We start from the raw sequence: 19,067 nt of genomic DNA, 5'->3' as shown, positions 1-19,067 counted from the left end.
AGTGGTCCGCTACTGTGGCTAATTTACACAATCACAAGTCCACAGAGAGCAATCAGCTGCAACGAAAAATATAAACATGTACTGTTTATGGACACAAACCTGTAAATCCTTTGTCACTACAACGGAGCCAAAAGGTCTTGTTTGTTAGATTCATGATTTTTTGTTTTTGTTCTGAAACTTTTGTTGATGTCGTTGAGGTATTTTAAATTTGACAATCGTAAAGGTTTATACATCGTATTGTTTACGATATTTGAACTTTGACTTCATTTTCAAAATATTGTACAATGGAAGGTATTATAGTTGTCATGTTGACTTTGTTCTACAGTGACACCTCTATTTACGAATATAATTTCTACTGGGAGAAACTTTGTAACCTGAAACCTTTGTAATTAGGGATGCATTTTAAATGTAAATGCGCTTATCCATTTAAAGCCCGCAAAATTATATTTATTTAAAACAATCTTGAAAGCGGATCAAAAGACAAAACAAATACATATTAAAAACACCGTGAAATTCGAACTACAAGCCGAGACTTTTTTCCCAAGCATTCAACCTTGTGGCTGATGCAACGATGCAACTAATTTATGCATTTTTCTAATGACCCTCAGTGGCACCCAAGCAGTAAAGGGAACACCGAGACAGGTGGAAGTTACGTGTCGAGAAATACGCCACTTTAATGTAACTTTGTGCATGAACACAACTAGCATGTACAGTCCCTCATCATGGAAAAGGTGTCAATCGAAAATGGCGGGCTAACGACCATATTAGGAATACTTTCATGAGTCTGTTTATTTGTCAATTGAAGTAATGGGGCAAAACGAACAGATTACAAGAAGCAATGTCCAACGAAGCAGGAATGTTTTAGGCGGATTCCTATACATCTGTCGGCATTATCGTGTGTTTTGGAGTAAAAATTTTACACAGTTGAATTCTTTCGATTGTCTTTGATGTAGCGAAGCCTTTTTTGGAGACATTCAGAGAAGTTGAAGACAGCCATGGGACGTAATTGTGAGTATCATGTTTCAGACTGATTTGTACTGTTTCTTTGATGAGTATATTTTGAAATGGTCATCTATTCTTGAATCCCAAGAATATAAGCTTTTCAATGATGTGGCATGGCATATTTCAGTGACTGATGACATCATACAGACTCAAATTTGTTTAAGGGGTTAAGGTCCCATATATTATTAAAGCTCTTTCTGTGTACCATTTTTATTTGTAAATATATCATGTTTCAATGTGGGCACATGCAGCTTATAGTCAGGTGCGGCCTATCTTTTTTAATATTTTTTTTTCCCTTTAAAAATGTATTGTGTGCAGCTTACAATTAGGTGCGCTCTATAGTTGGAATTTTACAGTTGTATACTGCACAATAAACAGAACGAGAGGCACATATCAATATCTGTGTATTATTTGCCCTTATGTAGGTTTTAGATCAAGGGATGGTGTCATAATGGTCAGTAGTTTGCAATAGTCTTTGATCTGTGCAGCCCTTTGAGACTCTTTGTATTTAAGGGCTATACAAATAAACATGACTTGACTTGACATGACACATAAGGTACACATAACGTCATCATAATGAGTGGAAACCAACATTTTTTCCGGGTGATTCATTTCCACAAATTCAGAAACTTCATGGAATTTCGCCAAATAGTTTTTAATTTGGGCTAATGGAACGATGGCCGCATCCTCTTCATCGTCTCAGAACTCTTCCTCTTTTTTCCGTCCACATTTCTGAATGTCTTTCGTGGGGTCCGTTGTAAATGATTGCTCTTCGTATCGGTACCATAGAGTGGTCTTTTTACTGAGTGGGAAGGGGACACTATGAGTATGCCGGGATACACGCATACGCACTAGGTTAGTAGAACTCTGAAAGCTGCAAATGGCAGCACGTACTGTACTGTATTTTTGACTTTGTAACAGACGCAATATTTTCCTGTTCAGGTACTTTGTAACCTGAACGTTTTGTATGTAGAGACATTTGTAAGTAGAGGTACCACTTTATTTGTCTTTTTTGTTATATTTGCTGCCTATTTTTGGTTTGACTATCTTGCCTTTTGGTCTAAACAGTTGCAACAGTAATGCTTTTTTATTTATTTATTTTTTTAATATCTTTAAAGTTTACAGTTTAAAAAAAAAAAAATTACAATTTAGTCCTATAGTTTATTGGAATTATAAACTAACGGAAGGTTGAAGAATTCAACTTTTAAAGATAATGAGATTTCCGAGCAAAAAGTATCGGTATCGGATGATTATCAATCGATACTACCCTGTATTTACTTGGATCGGATCGATACCAAAAATCCCAGTATTGCCCACCCCTTGTGGAAACTAAACCAAGAAAAAGTACTGCTGATGTGGTGACTTATTCTGCCTGTGAGGTCGTTTTTAGTGTTTCTCTGTGATTTTGACTCCTTTCTCACAGTCTGTTTGAGAATGTATGCATACGATTCTTCATCCGCGTGGTGTGGGATTTGATGAAAGTTTTGTGGCTGACTCGAGAATTGTCAGCCGCACCGCGGTGGAGGTCTGGCAGACTACGACCAGCTCGGGTTATCTAAATATGAGGTTAAAAACCCCTGACACCCTGCCTACTTAAAACAAAGGGTTGGATCGATACGCCGTAGGGTGACAAATTAGAGCAAACAATCAGAACAGCTTTAATGTACTTTGGCATTCATTCCACAAGTTTCTAGGACTCCACAGAAGTAAAGACATTGTTATCGCCGGCAAGCAAATTGAGGGTGGTGTTCATTTTTTCGCTTGGATCCAACTATATACTGTATGACTGTCTGTCTGTTTGTGTGTCTGCACCCCAAATAAAAAAAGGAAGAAGTTCAGATATGACAACCATCTTTTACGGGCATTCAGGTAGGTTACCCTAGATGTGAAACATGCCAAAAAGCTGACTGAGCACTTTTGGTTTTGTTGACTCAGCATTTTTCCAAGAAATACTATATCCCAGGCCGGAACGACATTTAATATCAACACCTTCTTTACAGGCAGTCAAGGTAGGTTACCCTAATTGTAAAATATACCCAAAAAGCTGACTCAACATGTTCAGAAAACGTTCAGAAAAGGTTTGGGCAGGATCACAATCTTTCACAATAAAGTATGTATATAACTCAAGAGTTTAAAATGCCCCCAAAACCAACTTAGCACTTTTGGTTTTGCTTACTCAACAGTTTTTCCAGAAAGACATTTTCCTCTTCAATACCAGAACTTTCAATTCCAACACAATGTCTCGCTGAAAGTTAAAAGTGTTGACCCATATGTGAAAAAAAATGCCCCCAAATAGTTGACTCAGCACATTTGGTTTTGCTGAATCAGCATTTTATTTTTGGGCTTTAAACTAATTATTGGTTCATATTCTATTTCAAACCATTTGCATGCGTTTCTACACTCATTTGTTCATCAGTGGAAACTTTTGGATTAAGAGTGTGACTCTTTTTTGCAGGAACGGCTCTTTTACAACATGATACGTTTGAAAAAACACGTGTATTTTTTTTAGCAAAATTTATTTGATAATAACCCTAAGTAAGATAAAAGCAGATAGGCGTGCTGGGAAATAAATACACATATGATCTTTGAACTGAGTTGGGCTTCGTTTACACACACTTTATTACAAAAATATTCGACTTTCAACATTTTAAGGACACTTCAAACGACGCACTGCAGCTTTACAATGAAAAAATAGATAATGGGCAACAAGATTCGGTGTCATTCTGCAGGACATTAGTGAGCATTGAAAAACAAATAAAACACAATGCAACATTGCTTTGACCTGACATTCTTCCCATCAGCACAAGAGTTGAATTATTCTTTTCATGTTCATTTTAGAGTTATAGGATAACCGCTGTGCAGGAAAAAAGGGAATGCATTTTGAAAATAACTACCTCAGGTAGCTAAGATCATTCGAAGAGCAGCATTTTCCTAACAGGCTTGAGTTTGACGTAGTATGCGTCACTGGGTGTGAAAAGAAAAAAACAGCATAAACTTGCCCATCAAGTGGAATGCTCTCCAAGGTCCGCTTCACAGCCTTAAACATGTCATGGGTAATATCAGCCTATATACTGCTCAGTGGGGGGAAATAGCTCCCATTTGCAAAGCATGGGAAACTTTTTTTCCTCGTGTATGCTCCCACATTGTGTGCATATTACGTATGGGTTGTTACAGCTACCCTTCTTCTCTTATTTTTTCCAAAGTCTCTCGATTAACAACGCTTGTTTCTCTTTAAACTCAAGGATGCACATCAAACATGCATTGTTAAATACAATAGTCAAGACCTGTGTTGTGTCGTCAGAAACTATGTGTCCAAAATAAAAATATTATAGTACAGATACGTACAGTGGCAGCCCATGCACTTTACACCTAGGCCTTCAGCTCCAGTCTGAATTAGTGGTGTGTTGTTCGAATGAACTGGCTCTGTGAGCTGGTTCTTGGAAGTGAGAGTTCCTATTTCATTTGTGAGGACTCTGGTGGAAGAAAGGTGATTAGTGCCGGCCCCAGCCAGCGCCGAACGTGGTCCGCTCGGTGAGCGGGCAATGTGGAGGGCCGTTCGGACGTGCAGCCCATCTTTTGTAACAAAATCTAAATTAAAAAATACGGTACGAACAGAGACAAAGAAAAACAATGACAAGTAGATAAAAAAAAAGAAAGTCAGACTAGTATGTAACGATTGACATTTTAGGCCCAACCTGGCCTGGAATTCGGATTGGCTTGGGCTCATGATCTCACATTTAGGCTGAAAGTGACGGACGAAACCCATTTCTACTTGTGAAAGGTTTGCTTGCTTCAGCTGGTGGTGCGATCGATTTAGTGCATTATCACCACTAAGCCAATTGTAGTTTGTAAAGTGACATTTCCCAAGATCCACAGGTTGGTGCTCAGATGCCAACTTGAAATCTGAAGGGCTAAACCAACAGCTTACGCTACACACACTCTTCAGAGTTTTTTTGTAAATGTGCAGGTAAATAGGGTATGTTCTTCAATTTCAATGTGGAAAAGAGTATTTTATAAATAAATAAAGACTTGTATTTTATGTATTAAGACTATTGCGGGTCCTTTTTGGAACGCAACCCTGCAAAAATAAAGGGTTAACTTTATTGGATTTATAGCTAATAATAAACCATTTTGATGTGTTCCCGGACGTGAGTCTGCTAAAAACAGCTTGCAAAACCATAACTCAACCAGAGTGTGAAGAGTGAAAAAAACAGTCAACTGCCCCCAACCGTCATCCTGCCTTGAAACGACCAGATGACAGTAATGTAGTGTAAGGTGCCAAAGGCACGGCTAACCCTTTAACCTCCCGTTGCTCCTCCTGCAAATCTTTGAAAAAAAACTAACCTCTACATTTATGACTCATGCCCGTGTGATGAAGAAGGGGGCTCCATTTAAAGCTCGCAGGATCATATGGGGTTTCATATCTTGAATTTTGGAGGAACTTTGGTGCCAAAATAGGAGTTACCTGATATTCATTTTGGTGTGAAGGTGGGAATCTAGACACATATTTTCCAAAAAAACAGAAGCTTTCTAGAAGTATTCCCAAATTCTTAAACTTGCAAAATTTGAGTACATTGTATATTCCAATGAGAGGACCGTGCCTAAAAAAAAAATCAGCTCGGCCCAATGATTTACCATGATTTGATGGACTGAGCCGGAAGTAAACTCATACTTTCATGGATTTCTGAGGACTCAGGAGGCGGGAGTAAGTGTGATTTTGGCTGACGAACACACCCATGCGCCAGACACACGTGCCACACACTGAGAATCCTCGACCAAGACAAGAAAACGCAGAACACACGATGAATGGATACTTAGAAGAACAAAAAGTCCATGAAAGAGAAGCCCAGGCCAAGCCCGAACTAATGATTGAAATTTTCGGCCCGACCTGACTCAAATATCCGCCCGGGTTCGAGCCCAGGCATATAATCTTAACTTCTTGCCTCGAATTCCAATCATTTTCCGATAAAATGCATTTTAAAGACAGCATGTTTTGTCTTTGTCATCCTGAGCTGTGACGTCATCAGAGGAACACCAACACCATAGCAATCCAGCCGCTATATCGTTTGTATGTGTTAGTAATAGACGTTACGAGTGTTTTAAGAAAACGCAAAGCTGGGTGGGAAAAAATCAAGAGACATGGCAAAACTGGCACTATTACCAGGCTAGCGAATTAAAAAAACACTCGGTGAGCAGCCACGCTAACTGAGAACCAACAACGAAAAGCCGCAGGGGTTATGGCGCTATATTTGAAGCCGGACGGTAAAAATCCAAGGGGCAAGACAAAACAGGCACTAACACCAGGTGAGCTGACCAAACAACACATGGTGGTAAGCCAAGGTTCCTCAACCGAGAAGAAAAAAAAAAGGAAAGGCCTCAGACCAGGATCTAGCCGGACAGAATTATACCGACCGAGACACACACGGCAAAAAACTAAAAGCCATAATCACCTACTGTCAAGCACAAATGAGCAGTGTGCAATTGCTGTTCAACACAATTGATTTCTTATGGGAGCTTTTTTACATGCTCTGTTATTGGAATTCGCCATTTTGAAAGTGTTGTGTTACTTCAATGACATCACAGCTCTACCCAAAACAAGCCAGATGGGACAACTAAATTTCTTGAATAGAATTAGAAGAATTAGGCGTCATTAGGTGACCAAACCTCCCAATTCCAACCCTTAATGCCGGGCGCCAAGCAGGGAGGCAATGAGTACCAATGTTGTAAGTCTTAGGTATGACTCGGCCGAGGCTTGAACCAGCGACCTCCCTAGGCTACCGAGCTGAGAATACCCCAACGTGCGGAATATTATGCAACATTTTTGCATAGTTGTGAGGAGGAACACTACACGTTCTGAGCCTAATTGATTGATTCATTGTTTGGGAATACCTTTAAGTGTTGTTATGGCACCCAAATGCAACATTCTAAAAATAGTACATTTTCCTTGTGTCTGTTTCTCGCTGATATCTTCTGTCGCTGACTCAAGGTGTTGGTAACATAAAGTGACTCTCACTCAAACGGTTTGCATCCCACCCCAAACTAACTGGACAAGATTGGAGATTTTCAAGCAACGTTTTCTTCCTAACTGCCCATGTAGAGCATTGCAGTACCTCCGGGAACGGTGCATTCGCAATGATCGCAGCAAGGCTTTAGGGCTAGGACCTTAGCTTAGCCCTTTGGCTGAGAGTAAGTGTCCCGGCTCCTAGGCTTTGTAGCGTATTATGAACTGACCGATAACGGATAATGGATAATGAATAACGAAGATAGATCAATAACCCTTAAAAACCCCAAAACCCCAATCTTATGTAAAGACGATGAAGCCACAGTTCCGTAAAACTTAACAAAGAGCACAATGTGAGACACATATCAACAGGCCCACTGCCAATTAGAACTCTCTTGCAGTTCTGGGAAAGCACTTCTCATTTGGCTCCCGTTGGCAGGAAGAAGTGATCTAAATTGTCCGTGATATTTGCCTGGCCAGATATAAACCTTAATCATTCATCATCATTCAACTCTGGCCAAAATCAGATCAGTTCTCATCGTTAAAGCACAAGATCTCACAGAATTCTGCAATCTATGAAGATCAAAGAAACGCTTGAATTAGTGACTGGAGTGCTTTCTCTAAATCTTGATAATGATTATTTGACCTTTGTATAACAGGCATTATTTATCTTTTTAAAACATTAATTTTGGACAATATTGGTGTGATGCAAACTGAATTGTACTTAAATGTGTGGAGAGCTGCACACTTACTTCCCCCACGTGAATGGATCTGATCAACTCTGTCTTTCTCTTACCCCCAAATGTACTCCCCTCTGGGATAAAAAAAAAAGCTTGTGACTAGAAAATTCAAGCATAGAGTGAAGGTGTTCTTCATCAGATGTGTTTGATAATCATGACCTGTCCTACAGATATACACTAACACTGTACTTTCTTACATAAAAACTGGATGAAAAATGTCATGGTGAATAAAGAAGTCAGGGTTTTTCCCAAACAAAACCTTGGATGACTCGCAATATTCGTACTCTCCTCAAAAACCAAAACCCCGCCTTCTGGTCATGGCACAAGGCGTCCCAAGTGTAAAATCCACGGCCCGCCACTGTATTCATGACTAGTGAAGATTTGGGTGAGTTAACTTATTGACATCTCATCTTTAACCACTCCAAAATGGCATTTACAGCACTGCGAAGCATTTCATTATACACTTGGACACTTTTATTTTGAAGGCCTGCCTTCAGAGCTGCAGCCAAGCATCTAAACAGTGTGGGAACTGCAGTCCAAGAACATCTCCAACATGGCTGTGGTGTCCTTGAACAAGACACCGATACCCCGACCTGCTCACTAGGCAATTAAGTATCCTCCTGTTCCAGTGTGTGCTTCTCACAGTGTGTGTTTGGTGTTATGAGCCAAATGCAGAGTTTAAATTTCCTGTGTGTGTGTATGACAAACGAAGATGATTCCTCTTCTACTGACGAAAAGACGTTTTCGCAGATTAATGTCTGCTGGCCTGGTCATTCCTTTCCTCTATTGGTGAATAAAAGCTTACATTGCGGAATGTTTTGTCATTCGTTTGAATGTCTTGACAGGACGCACACTTTGAAAAAGAGCAGAAAATGATTCCACCATAATTCCCCTCCAGTGGTTAAGGCCAGAATGAAGACCGGTTTCTCTGTCGGACCAAACTGGGCAAAGGTTACTTGTCTGGAAATGCCATCCACCACATTTTTGTGTTCTAACTTATTTGTTCATTACACATTTGTTGTATAAGCTAATTGGATATTAAAATGTATTTGTCTAAATCATCCCTACTGCTAAAAATGGTAAATTGAATAATTACTCTCATCCAGGGGTTGGGAACCTATATAATCAAGAAAAGAGCTAGATTTGGCTAAGATATAAAATGAAAAAGTAGTTTCCCTTTTATGGCTCTTTGGGTCAAAGGTTCTCGACCCCTGCACTAATCCCTTGCTGTATTGCGTTTTTGATACTTTGCAGATTTTCATTGTGCATTGTGCTCTGCAAAGAGACAACATGCAGCAAATGCTAAGAGAGGGGCAGGTGGCGGTGGGCTGTGTGTGCGTGTGTGTTGGGGTGGGCATTACTGTCTGTGTGCACGACTGTAATAGACTAGGGTTGCTGCTGTTAATCAAATTACTGGGCAGGTGCAAAAGTCAATGGGTCCTTCAAAAACAAACTGCAAAGCATGGCAGCAACTAGTATTTTAGCGGCTAGTTACATGAAAAAAATATTCATCAATTTAATCTGAGTCTGAGCACAGTCAGAAGAGTGCCAAGAAATGCTGTTCACCACCGGGTGCTCTGTGGAATGTTATTGGGCCTGGGAAGAGACTGAGGTGGCGTCAGGAGAGAAAGCAATATCAGGACCGCAGGGGCAGCTCACTGGTGAAGCTACGTGACAAGCGACCCCTGCCGAGCATGTCACTCACCAATGCCAGATCCAATGTCCATGTAATTGATGACCTGGAGCTACAATTCGTGCGAAACTGCTACATTTGCGCCGCTTATATTTTATTATTTTTGGCGTGCAGCTAGCCGGCCGCTCTCTACATTGCTTTCTTACACTGAAATGATAATCCCCCAAATTTTGTTATACCATTGTATAGTGACAATAAATGCCATTCTTTCAACACAAATTCTGTGTTTTTATTTGTAAATCTATAGTTGTTAATCTGCTACAGTTGTATATATTATATGTTACAGATATCTAATAAAAAATATTTCTACTTTGCAAGTTTTGCCTATAGCTGGACTTTTTTGAGAGTGCAACACCTGCGAAAATCAAGGGATAACAGTAGTTCACATTGAGTCTTTAACATTGTTTTTTTCTATTGGACAGTTATTTTAAAGCAGATGTTTCACAGACAGAAATGACGAAGGGGTTCACAGCCTTGCAGATACACCCCAGACCCAGACTGGCTTCAGACAAACTGGGCATAGATCCCACCAGTCAAACAAATCCTCATGGGGTCTGGATCTGAATTTACATTAGCACGTGTGCCAGACTTGTACAGCAGATAAAGTAAATAAACAACTGGCACTTCTCTGACAAGTCAAAAGAGCTGGAACAATGTGTTTTTCTACGTTGCCCTCTGGAGGAGTGATGAAGTAGTAATCCGACACTTGCAGACGATACTGTCTACTTAAGTGCAACTTGGGAAACATCTTGACGACAGTTGAGGTACTTATCATCATACTTATTAACACATACATTGGATGACTGTAAACATTTGCGGTGAATGCTTCTTGGATCTCAAATATCAGACCATTAAATATAGCAGGCTTGGCCTCCTTTGTGGGCCACATCAGAGGAATTTCTCTGGTTACACCTATTAAAAATCAATTCACCCATAAAAGACTGGCGCTAAGGTGCAGCTTAAAAAATCAATTTGCTAAACCTAATCAGGTATTCCATAATTTGCATTAGACTTCGTTGTATGACTTTGTAAGTTTCATATTTCCACAATTGATTTTGGCCTTAAAGACTTTACTTTAGTATTTTTATGTTCTTATAAACAAGCAGGGCTCTGCCACACAATATTGTTCTTGATAAAACTATATATTTTTTCACTACATTGACAAATGAACTGAATTAATTCAGATCTTTGGCTCAAAAAGGTCATATCTACAAAATGCTATTATATATTTACTGGGGCGATATAATATGACATCACAGTTATCGAGATAGTGCTTGAACGCTGCTTAGATTATGTTTTTCAGCTCCGACTGTTATTTTTTTAAGATCAACAGCTTTTTATAACAGTATCCTGATACGTAGTAGACTTCTGTATAAAGATCCAAAAAGTTATGTATTATACATGTATTGATGGTTTATACCCTTTCGACATATCATCACTGCCATTCATTTTAAAGTAATATTATTGCATTGACGATGTAAGTATTGATGGATTGCTTGATGACGTTTTTTTTCAATGCAACTTTACAAAGACATGTTTACTGGGGTTATGAAATGTTCTTAACTGTTCTGAAAATTAAAGACACACTTAAAATAAACAAATAAGCACATTTAATCAAATCATATTTTCCCACAAAACTATTTTCAAATATAATTGATTGAATGTATTTTTCTAGTTTTACAAAAAAAACATAGTTTACAGAAAGCAAAAGAAAGACCAACAACCCCTGAGGTATCACCCCGTTATCCCTTTCAGCCACCAATAACTTGAACCTGTCACCAAAATATATCTTGAAGCTTTCATAACCAGAACCAGAAGTCATAGCCAGGATAGCTCAAACCACTTCCAAACTTGCCAAACTTAAACCCATTTGTTGGGACAAGAACATAGCAGTGAAATCAAAGATCAGACTCTTGGAAGTGCTGGTTACTTCCATCTTCCTCTATGCTTGAGAGACAAGGACTCTCCCAGGAGAGTTGGAAAAGAAAATCCAGGCAATGGAGATGCAATGCGACAAGAAACTTCTAGCTACATAGCCTATGAAACAAACAAAACGTTGCACACATTGGACCCTACAAAGAACTATTGTCAACTCTGCGCAGGTGAAAACTGCAGTGGTATGATCACGTCACAAAATCATCAGGACTGGTAAAGATTATTCTCAATGGCACAGTCCAAGGGGGCATGGGGAAAAGGAGACAGAAAAAGACCTGGGCCAACAACATCAAGTAGTGAATTGTTTTCTAATAGATCATTGAAATTAAAAAAAAAAGGGAACACTTAGTTAAAGCTAATCAATATTTTTTTTTTCTGTGTTGATGCTGACCCGGTAACAAGTTAGGGTTCAGTGTCCAGCCAAAGAAAACACTAAGGGCAGACAATAGAAGCAGAGATTTGAACCAGTGACCTTTTGGTCAATGGCCGACTCAACTAAGCCACAGCTGCTCCATAAATAACATGCTCTCTAACCATTTGTGACATGACTCAAACATTCTGGCAAGTAGATCAAACTTCAATTTCACTTATTTTGAGTACACTTTCCAACTCAAGCCCAAAAAGCTGGTTTGTATTGTCATACAGGTGGAAAGTTACAATCATCTCTTGTCTATCCAATTTTCCTTAAATAAGTATAAACCAGCCACGGCACAGTAAATTGCAAAACTTCAAAAGTTTACTTAAATGCAGCTTGACAGATGGATGAAAACAACATATGGTTGATACCGCTGCATACTTAATACATCCTCCACATGAAGGATGAAACCATTTTTTTGAAAGCTGGAGTAAAGAATCAAGATTTTTTTTCCTTAAGGCAACACCAGTAAATGAATTCCAGCAGTGTGAGTCGTGAATGCTGTTTACACTGACCTGCAATTTATATGGAAAACATCAGACACGGTTTGCAACACTCCTAGCTTTTACTGTTAAAAACATATTTCCTCTTGACACTATCTGCACTCTGTTTGCACGCTTGTGTTTAGTATCTCAGAGGGATTACATCTTCCCAGCCATAAGGAAAAGACCACATAATTTTTGTTGGTCTTTGTTAAGCTTGAAAACAGAGATCAATCAGTAATGTCCGGCGTAATCCGGCATCTTAAAAATGCTTGTTCGGGTAATCGGATGAACATTTTCATACTTACTTCTGGTGCTTTTATGCATCTCAGGTTTTAATCCACAAAATCGATATTGGATTATGAATTACAGTTCTGAACATTACAGTGTTAAGGATGTGACCCTAGATGTCACTATATTATGTGGTGCAAACGAAAACGCTACAAAGTACAAGGAAGATTACAAACTTAGGATACTTAAAGTCATCAAACCTCAACATTTTTCTTCTCATGTTTTTGCCATGCCTTTCACAAGTTTCTCGAACCCTTAGCAGCAAGAAGGCAGACAATAATGTCAGCTCCCTCTCGGTGAGCCTCATGTTATGTCAAATAAATACATATTTCACGACCTAGAGTATTTTTAAAATGCTTGTTTGTATGATAGTTTATATATTTTTGCTCATTATTAAAAAACATTTTTTCCCATGGTAATAACGTTTATTTTTCTAATAAGTATGCCTAAATAATAAACAATGTCCCTTTGAACACACACCATGAGACGGTTGCAAACACAAATGTTAATTTTTAGAACACTTGCATCTGCAGAACATATCCCTTTTATGTATTCAAATTATCATATTGTAAGTAGGTTAGGTAGGAAAAGAAGAGTTTATCATTCTCCCTACCGTATACTGTGGCATCCAAGCCAAATTTACAACTATTAACATTTCATGCGGGGGACATATTTCTGCACCGGCAACTTGCCGAGAGGCACCCTGGCCTAGAGCACCCTCTTGTGGTTTAGTGTGAAAATAACATGTGAACTGATATACCTGGTATTAATGTGTTAATAATTTCACACAAAAGTCTCAACCAAATATAAATCGCATACAAAAGAATGCAATTTATAATTTGAAAAATATGGTAACGAGATAGATACTTTCAACATAACGTGCTACTTTTTGGTGTCAGTAATCTGCTGGGTAACTGAATTACTTTCAAATTAGGTAACACATAACTGTCACAATATAGTGTTTTTCAGTAACGCGCCCAACACTGGTAACCATGCATGCAAAACAAGGTTTTAAATAGTATTGGAAGATATGTGGGGCTTGGGGGAGAATTCTCTTGACAAACATGACAGTCTTTCAGTAAAAATGCAGTTTCCTACAGCAGTAAAAGCAGCAGCTTCTATATGAAGGAAATATGAAAAACCAACAGGTTTATTAACTCGCTTGACGCTTGGTTTAATCTCAATTACTTTCAAAGCACACATGTCATTCCCTCTATCTACAGTTTGCAACTGCATCTTGTTTTAATATGGTTTATCCTAACTCTGCATTAACCTTTACAACATTTTTCAAAATAGTGAGTTGAGCCGTTAAAATGCTACTACATATTTGTATACACATTTAATGAAAGGCCACGCTTAACGTGAACATCTCAAATATCTCTCAACGTGACTGAAGGAAACAGAGGCAACCATTGAGGCAACCTGCAAATCGTTCTTAAGAAGGGAGGTAGGGGAGCAAGGGGAAAAATATACCTCAGAGAGAAAACTGCCTTGCAGCCCGCAATGGAAAATATCTGATATTTCATGCACTAAAACGCCACAGAAAAGCCTCAACAGCACAGACAAAGTAAAAACACTGTGGTGTGTGGAAGTTACATGAGACAGGTGTAACTGTGAAAGGGTGGACGAGGTCTCAGTTTAGTAGGGGCGGGTGAATCGATCCAAATATTGATATTATCGATACTGAGCAAGTATTGTTGGTGATAGGAATGAGTGGAGAAGTGTTGTAAAAGGATAGTGGGATGTTTAGATGTGTTCTAAGGGATAGGCAGGGAACCTGTATGATGCGGCAGGGGTAAACCTGTGAAAGCTGTCAGGTCCTGCTATTGAACAGAAGAGTGTATTGTGTCACCTTAACCCAAGTGACATGGCTGCTTTCTCGTTTCCTGTTTCATCTGGAGGGACGAAAGCATGACCAACTTGGGTACCGAGGTACTTAACTTATTTGGATGTTTGGGCATTTGGGTGTGCCATGGCCCAAAAATATTTGTGTGTGTTTTTTGCTACTTTTTCCCTTTTTTGATTTTCTTTGTTTTTGTGTATATGTTTGCCCTCCTGTCGGCCAACCCTCTCGATGTATATGACCAGGGTAGATAGATAGATGGATAGAGCAAGTATTTGGATCACATCAACAATGCTTAATTCCTCCACTAATTTTCTTAAAGCGCTGCTTTATAATGTGGATAGCGCAGCCTTTCTCCCAGCTGTCGCTTTTGGCCCCTCTCTAAGTTTATACCTGAGTAGGTGACTGACAAGGATCCTTTAGCACTTCTCTCTACCTGGCCTTGTGCTGCTCCCTAGAAAGGAGAAAGAGGGAGACATCTCTGTCTCTACCCCTACCAGAAGCTACAAATGACAGGATAAAACAGGAAGTGCAGTGTTGTTATGATTTTCTTTGAAAGAAAAATGCCAAGTGTATTATGGGTGGCAAAGTGGTTTGCTACTGTGGAAAATGTACATTAAAACATTAAGAGATTCACTATTCACAGGGGGCAAAAAGCTGCAATCAAAAATATAAACATGTTACTGTTCCTGAACAAAACTCTGTGAATCCATTGTTGATATAGAACTTGGGGTTAAAGGACTACAGAGTCTAAAGAACTACTTTGTCACATCGCTATATTTTCTGTTTCACTCCCTTTACTATTGTCAAAAACAGTTGTTTTGTCTTGGCCTTTTGTGTACTTTCTATGAAGTCACTATCTTTGATTTTTGCATTTCGGAGATGGAATATGAGCTTGCTCTGTCCACTCCACGCATCGGCCCGCTATTGCAGTACCTCCGGGAACGGTGCATTCGCAATGATCGCAGCAAGGCTTTAGGGCTAGGACCTTAGCTTGGCCTTTTGGCTGAGAGTAAGTGTCCCGGCTCCTAGGCTTTGTAGCGTATTATGAACTTGACCGATAACGGATAATGGATAATGAATAACGAAGATAGATCAATAACCCTTAAACCCCCCCCCTGTCAATAGTGTCAATGAAATTGTTCAAACCAAACCAAAAAAAAGTATTTTTGTTTTATTGATAGTTTTTGCGTGACACCACAAGCATCCCTGAATTTAAACAGTCAGCCACATTAGATGGATCCACCATACACTCTTTGATGTTGTCCTGGGTCTACGTGAATTTTGTTGTATTTTCAAATAGAAGAGGATTTTGCAAGGTGTTATTTTTTGTGACTTTACCATTTTTTTCAAGTACTGTTACCTTTTGTGTGAAGGCCAGAGCGACAACCTCACTTACAATGTGCCCTTTGGAGATAGTAGGCAAGAGCCAAAATATTTCACTTTTAATGATCATGAGATTTCCAAGCAAAAAGTATCCATGTTGGATCAATATCGATTGATACTACAGTGTATTTACTTGGATCGAATCAATACAGAAATTATTTTCTTTTTAATTTGAAGTGCAAAATTTAGAAACCTTGTGACGCATTGCAACATTTCTCTTTGACATCCTTACCTTTTCTGCAGTGTCTCATGGCCATTTTGCACCTGCGAGACTCAGCAATGGTAGGACACGGTATTGTGTCCTTGGGTGGCTTCTTTACAATGTGTCGCGTCCGGGTCTCCAGACCCCACCTATAGCCGCAGGTTTTGTTTCTTCTGGTGCAAGCTCCCCATTCGCTCCACTGCCCGACCTCACAGCCATCTGGACACACACACAGCGTTGTGCAGGGAAACCGCATTAGAATGTTATTTAAAAACAATCCACAGACCCCACGTCATGCTTTTGTACTGAGCTTTAATGGGATGCCATAAGATTTCAGTTTGTGGTATGCATGTTTTTGTAGCCAAAGAACAAAATTAAATAATTTCAGAAGCGGGCATTTTGTCTGTTCTGACGGTGAAGATAAACTTATAATTCAAAAATTGAACAAAAACTGATTTGTGTTATATAGCCAGAAAGAAAATGAAATCTAGATTGATAACTGATAATTTATGGAAATACAAATCTTGACCTTTCGTATATGAGATAGAATTTTACTGTTTTTGTGAGTGTGTTTGTTGTGGGGACAGGAAGCATAACCTGCCTTCATTTATAAAAATAAGAGTTCACTTCAGTTTGCTCTTGGACTAAACAATATACCCAACAACTAATTCTATAAAATTGTAATTTTTATTAATATTAATTCCTTAAGACCAAGATGGCCTGACACACGAAAGCTGGAAAAATTGGTGGGCCTGGAGAGGGATTGGTGCCATATATATATATATATATATATATATATATATATATATATATATATATATATATATATATATATATATTTTTTTTTTTTTTTTTTTTTTTTTTTTTTAATAATTACCCAGCCATAAGCTCCTATGGAAACACATATCTACAGTCTCTGACGCAGGTGAGATGTACAAACGTTTAATATATATTTTTTTAAATTTATAAATAAAGTGTACACCAGGCGTCTCCAGCGTGATGCCAGAATTGTGGTTTTTCGAGAAATTTGATTTCTGACTGGCATAATGTTTATGTGGTTGTGTAAGCCTATTTTAACTTGTCTTTGAATAATTATAACCTGGTGACAACATAGTAATAACACAGTAATAACATGACTTGCCAATCAGTAAGAAAAAGTAGTTCTCAGCTTCAAACAGGTAGGCTACCACTGGTGTACACAATATTCTCTTCATTTGACTTGAATGTAAATATTTACTGGAATATCCTTGCTATAGTTTTCACATTACTTTTACAAAGTAAGATGATTGCAATGCAAGCGTATATAATTAGTACGGTACAAACTTTGCTTTACTGACCACGGAAGCACAGTTAAAATAATTATGGCGGACAGATGATACAGTGTGTTTTTTCTTGAATAAAAGACCGGCAAAATATACTGACACACACTTCCCTGCATAATATAAATATATTTTAAAATTCAATGCAAATGTGTCTGTGTCCTTAATATTTTTGATGTTACCTCCACACTCCATGGTGTCCTCCAGTGGGGCAAAGCCCTCAGGGCACCTGTCGAAGCATCGCCCCTTGTGTAGGTAAAAACCTGTCTTGCATTTCGTGCAGAAGTCTTTGCTGAAGCAGGACTCACAGTTGTCTATCCTGCACCCTGAAGAGAATAGGAGAGACATCAGTGTCCATCTGGAGTTGATCGAGAGATTTAGGGTTTAAAGAGGGGGAGATCTTAAAAGGATTAGATTAGAGTCTGTGTCCCGGGAAAAAAACACCAATGCCCCGTGAATCATTCTTATTATTGCAGGGTGAACATTGAGTGATTTTATTTTTTTGAGGGACCAAACAAATGGTTTAGAGATAAATAGATATCTAGATGATGTCTTGCATATCCGGCTTGCCTAAGGTTTTTTTTATGAAACAGAGAATCACATTCAATAAACCAAATTTTTTTGAGTGAGGGTGATGTTAACTTGGAACGTTATCAATGCAATTTGATGACAGAAACCTTTAAAACATTCTTAAAACCAAACCCAGTCTCAAAAACTGATCTGTGATACTAGCTTGAAATTTCATCATAGGCTAAAAATTAACTTTCTTAACATACAAAAAACATACGGATACTTGCTCTTTCAACTATGACTCTTATATCACTGAGACAAAAGGAAGGCTCACCCAATCACACCCCTTAATTACAAGATCTCCAGCTGACCATCAGGCCGCCTCCTCAACATTCCTTTAAAACAAGGGGGTCCCTCCCCACATTACTTTGAACACTGAAGTATGTCATGGGATCCCTTACTCTGGTCTCACGCTTTTCGCAGCATTCCAAACAAACTACCAATATACATAAAAAAAGCCATGATATATTGGTGGAGATATGCCAAAACTGTGTGATAAAACCTAACCTGAAAGTCAACAATGAGTTTCATGTTCCTAAAATGTTTTATTTGTAAAAAAACTCGCATTTATTTTACCTAAGAACAACTCAGAGTTTGGGGTGCACATCATGCACAAGGTTTTACGAAGTATTACTGTATTTATGCAATGATTGATCAGTTGAAAAATATCGCTGACCACAATCGCAAAATATTGTATGCAATGGGAATTGAACTAGGGAATGGTGGTTCAAGTTCTGAATCTTGACAACTTGACCACGAGTGATTTATGTGGCATGGAAAAGGCATTCGATTATACCTCATTATCACACTATTTTTATTCATGGAACCAGAGATAAATGTTATAGATGGAAGAAAACAGAAAGTTGTCCTAAGAGATAAATCAACGTAAAAAAGCACCACAAGGGAAAGGTTTTGGTGTATTTAATAAAAAGTCAGACTATAAAGGACAAAAAAAATACATATTTTAAACTTTATGTTAGTGTTGTGTTTACGTTTCTCGTACCCAACTATGTAGCCCATGTGAAAAACAAAATGGTGCGCAACACCATCAGAGGGCACAATGGTCCCTATAAAGAACGGCTGTCAACTGTGAGTAGACGAAAACTGCAGTGGTATGGTCACTTTACAAGATCATCAGCAATGGCCAAGATACTTTTTCTAGGGCGCAGTCCTAGGGGGCAAAAGGAG

General features: G+C 38.7%; 1 protein-coding gene and 1 pseudogene across 1 annotated transcript in view; one reads left to right on the top strand and one right to left on the bottom strand.

The window, feature by feature from the left end:
• rspo2 (R-spondin 2) overlaps positions 1-19,067 on the bottom strand; it is a 104,380-nt gene that overhangs the window by 23,164 nt on the left and 62,149 nt on the right. The window contains exons 4-5 of the mRNA XM_088327946.1: positions 17,492-17,635; positions 16,021-16,209 (exon numbers count right to left, since the gene is read on the bottom strand). Coding sequence (XP_088184072.1) covers positions 16,021-16,209; positions 17,492-17,635 — 333 coding nt within the window. The remainder of the gene's footprint in view (positions 1-16,020; positions 16,210-17,491; positions 17,636-19,067) is intronic.
• Positions 15,193-15,360, top strand: LOC148371838 (U2 spliceosomal RNA; annotated as a pseudogene).

Source organism: Urocampus carinirostris, chromosome 2 (assembly GCF_059441175.1).
Source record: "Urocampus carinirostris isolate Australia breed hairy pipefish chromosome 2, RoL_Ucar_1.0, whole genome shotgun sequence".
Taxonomy (NCBI): Eukaryota; Metazoa; Chordata; class Actinopteri; order Syngnathiformes; family Syngnathidae; genus Urocampus; species Urocampus carinirostris.
This window is presented reverse-complemented; position numbering and strand designations above follow the sequence as displayed.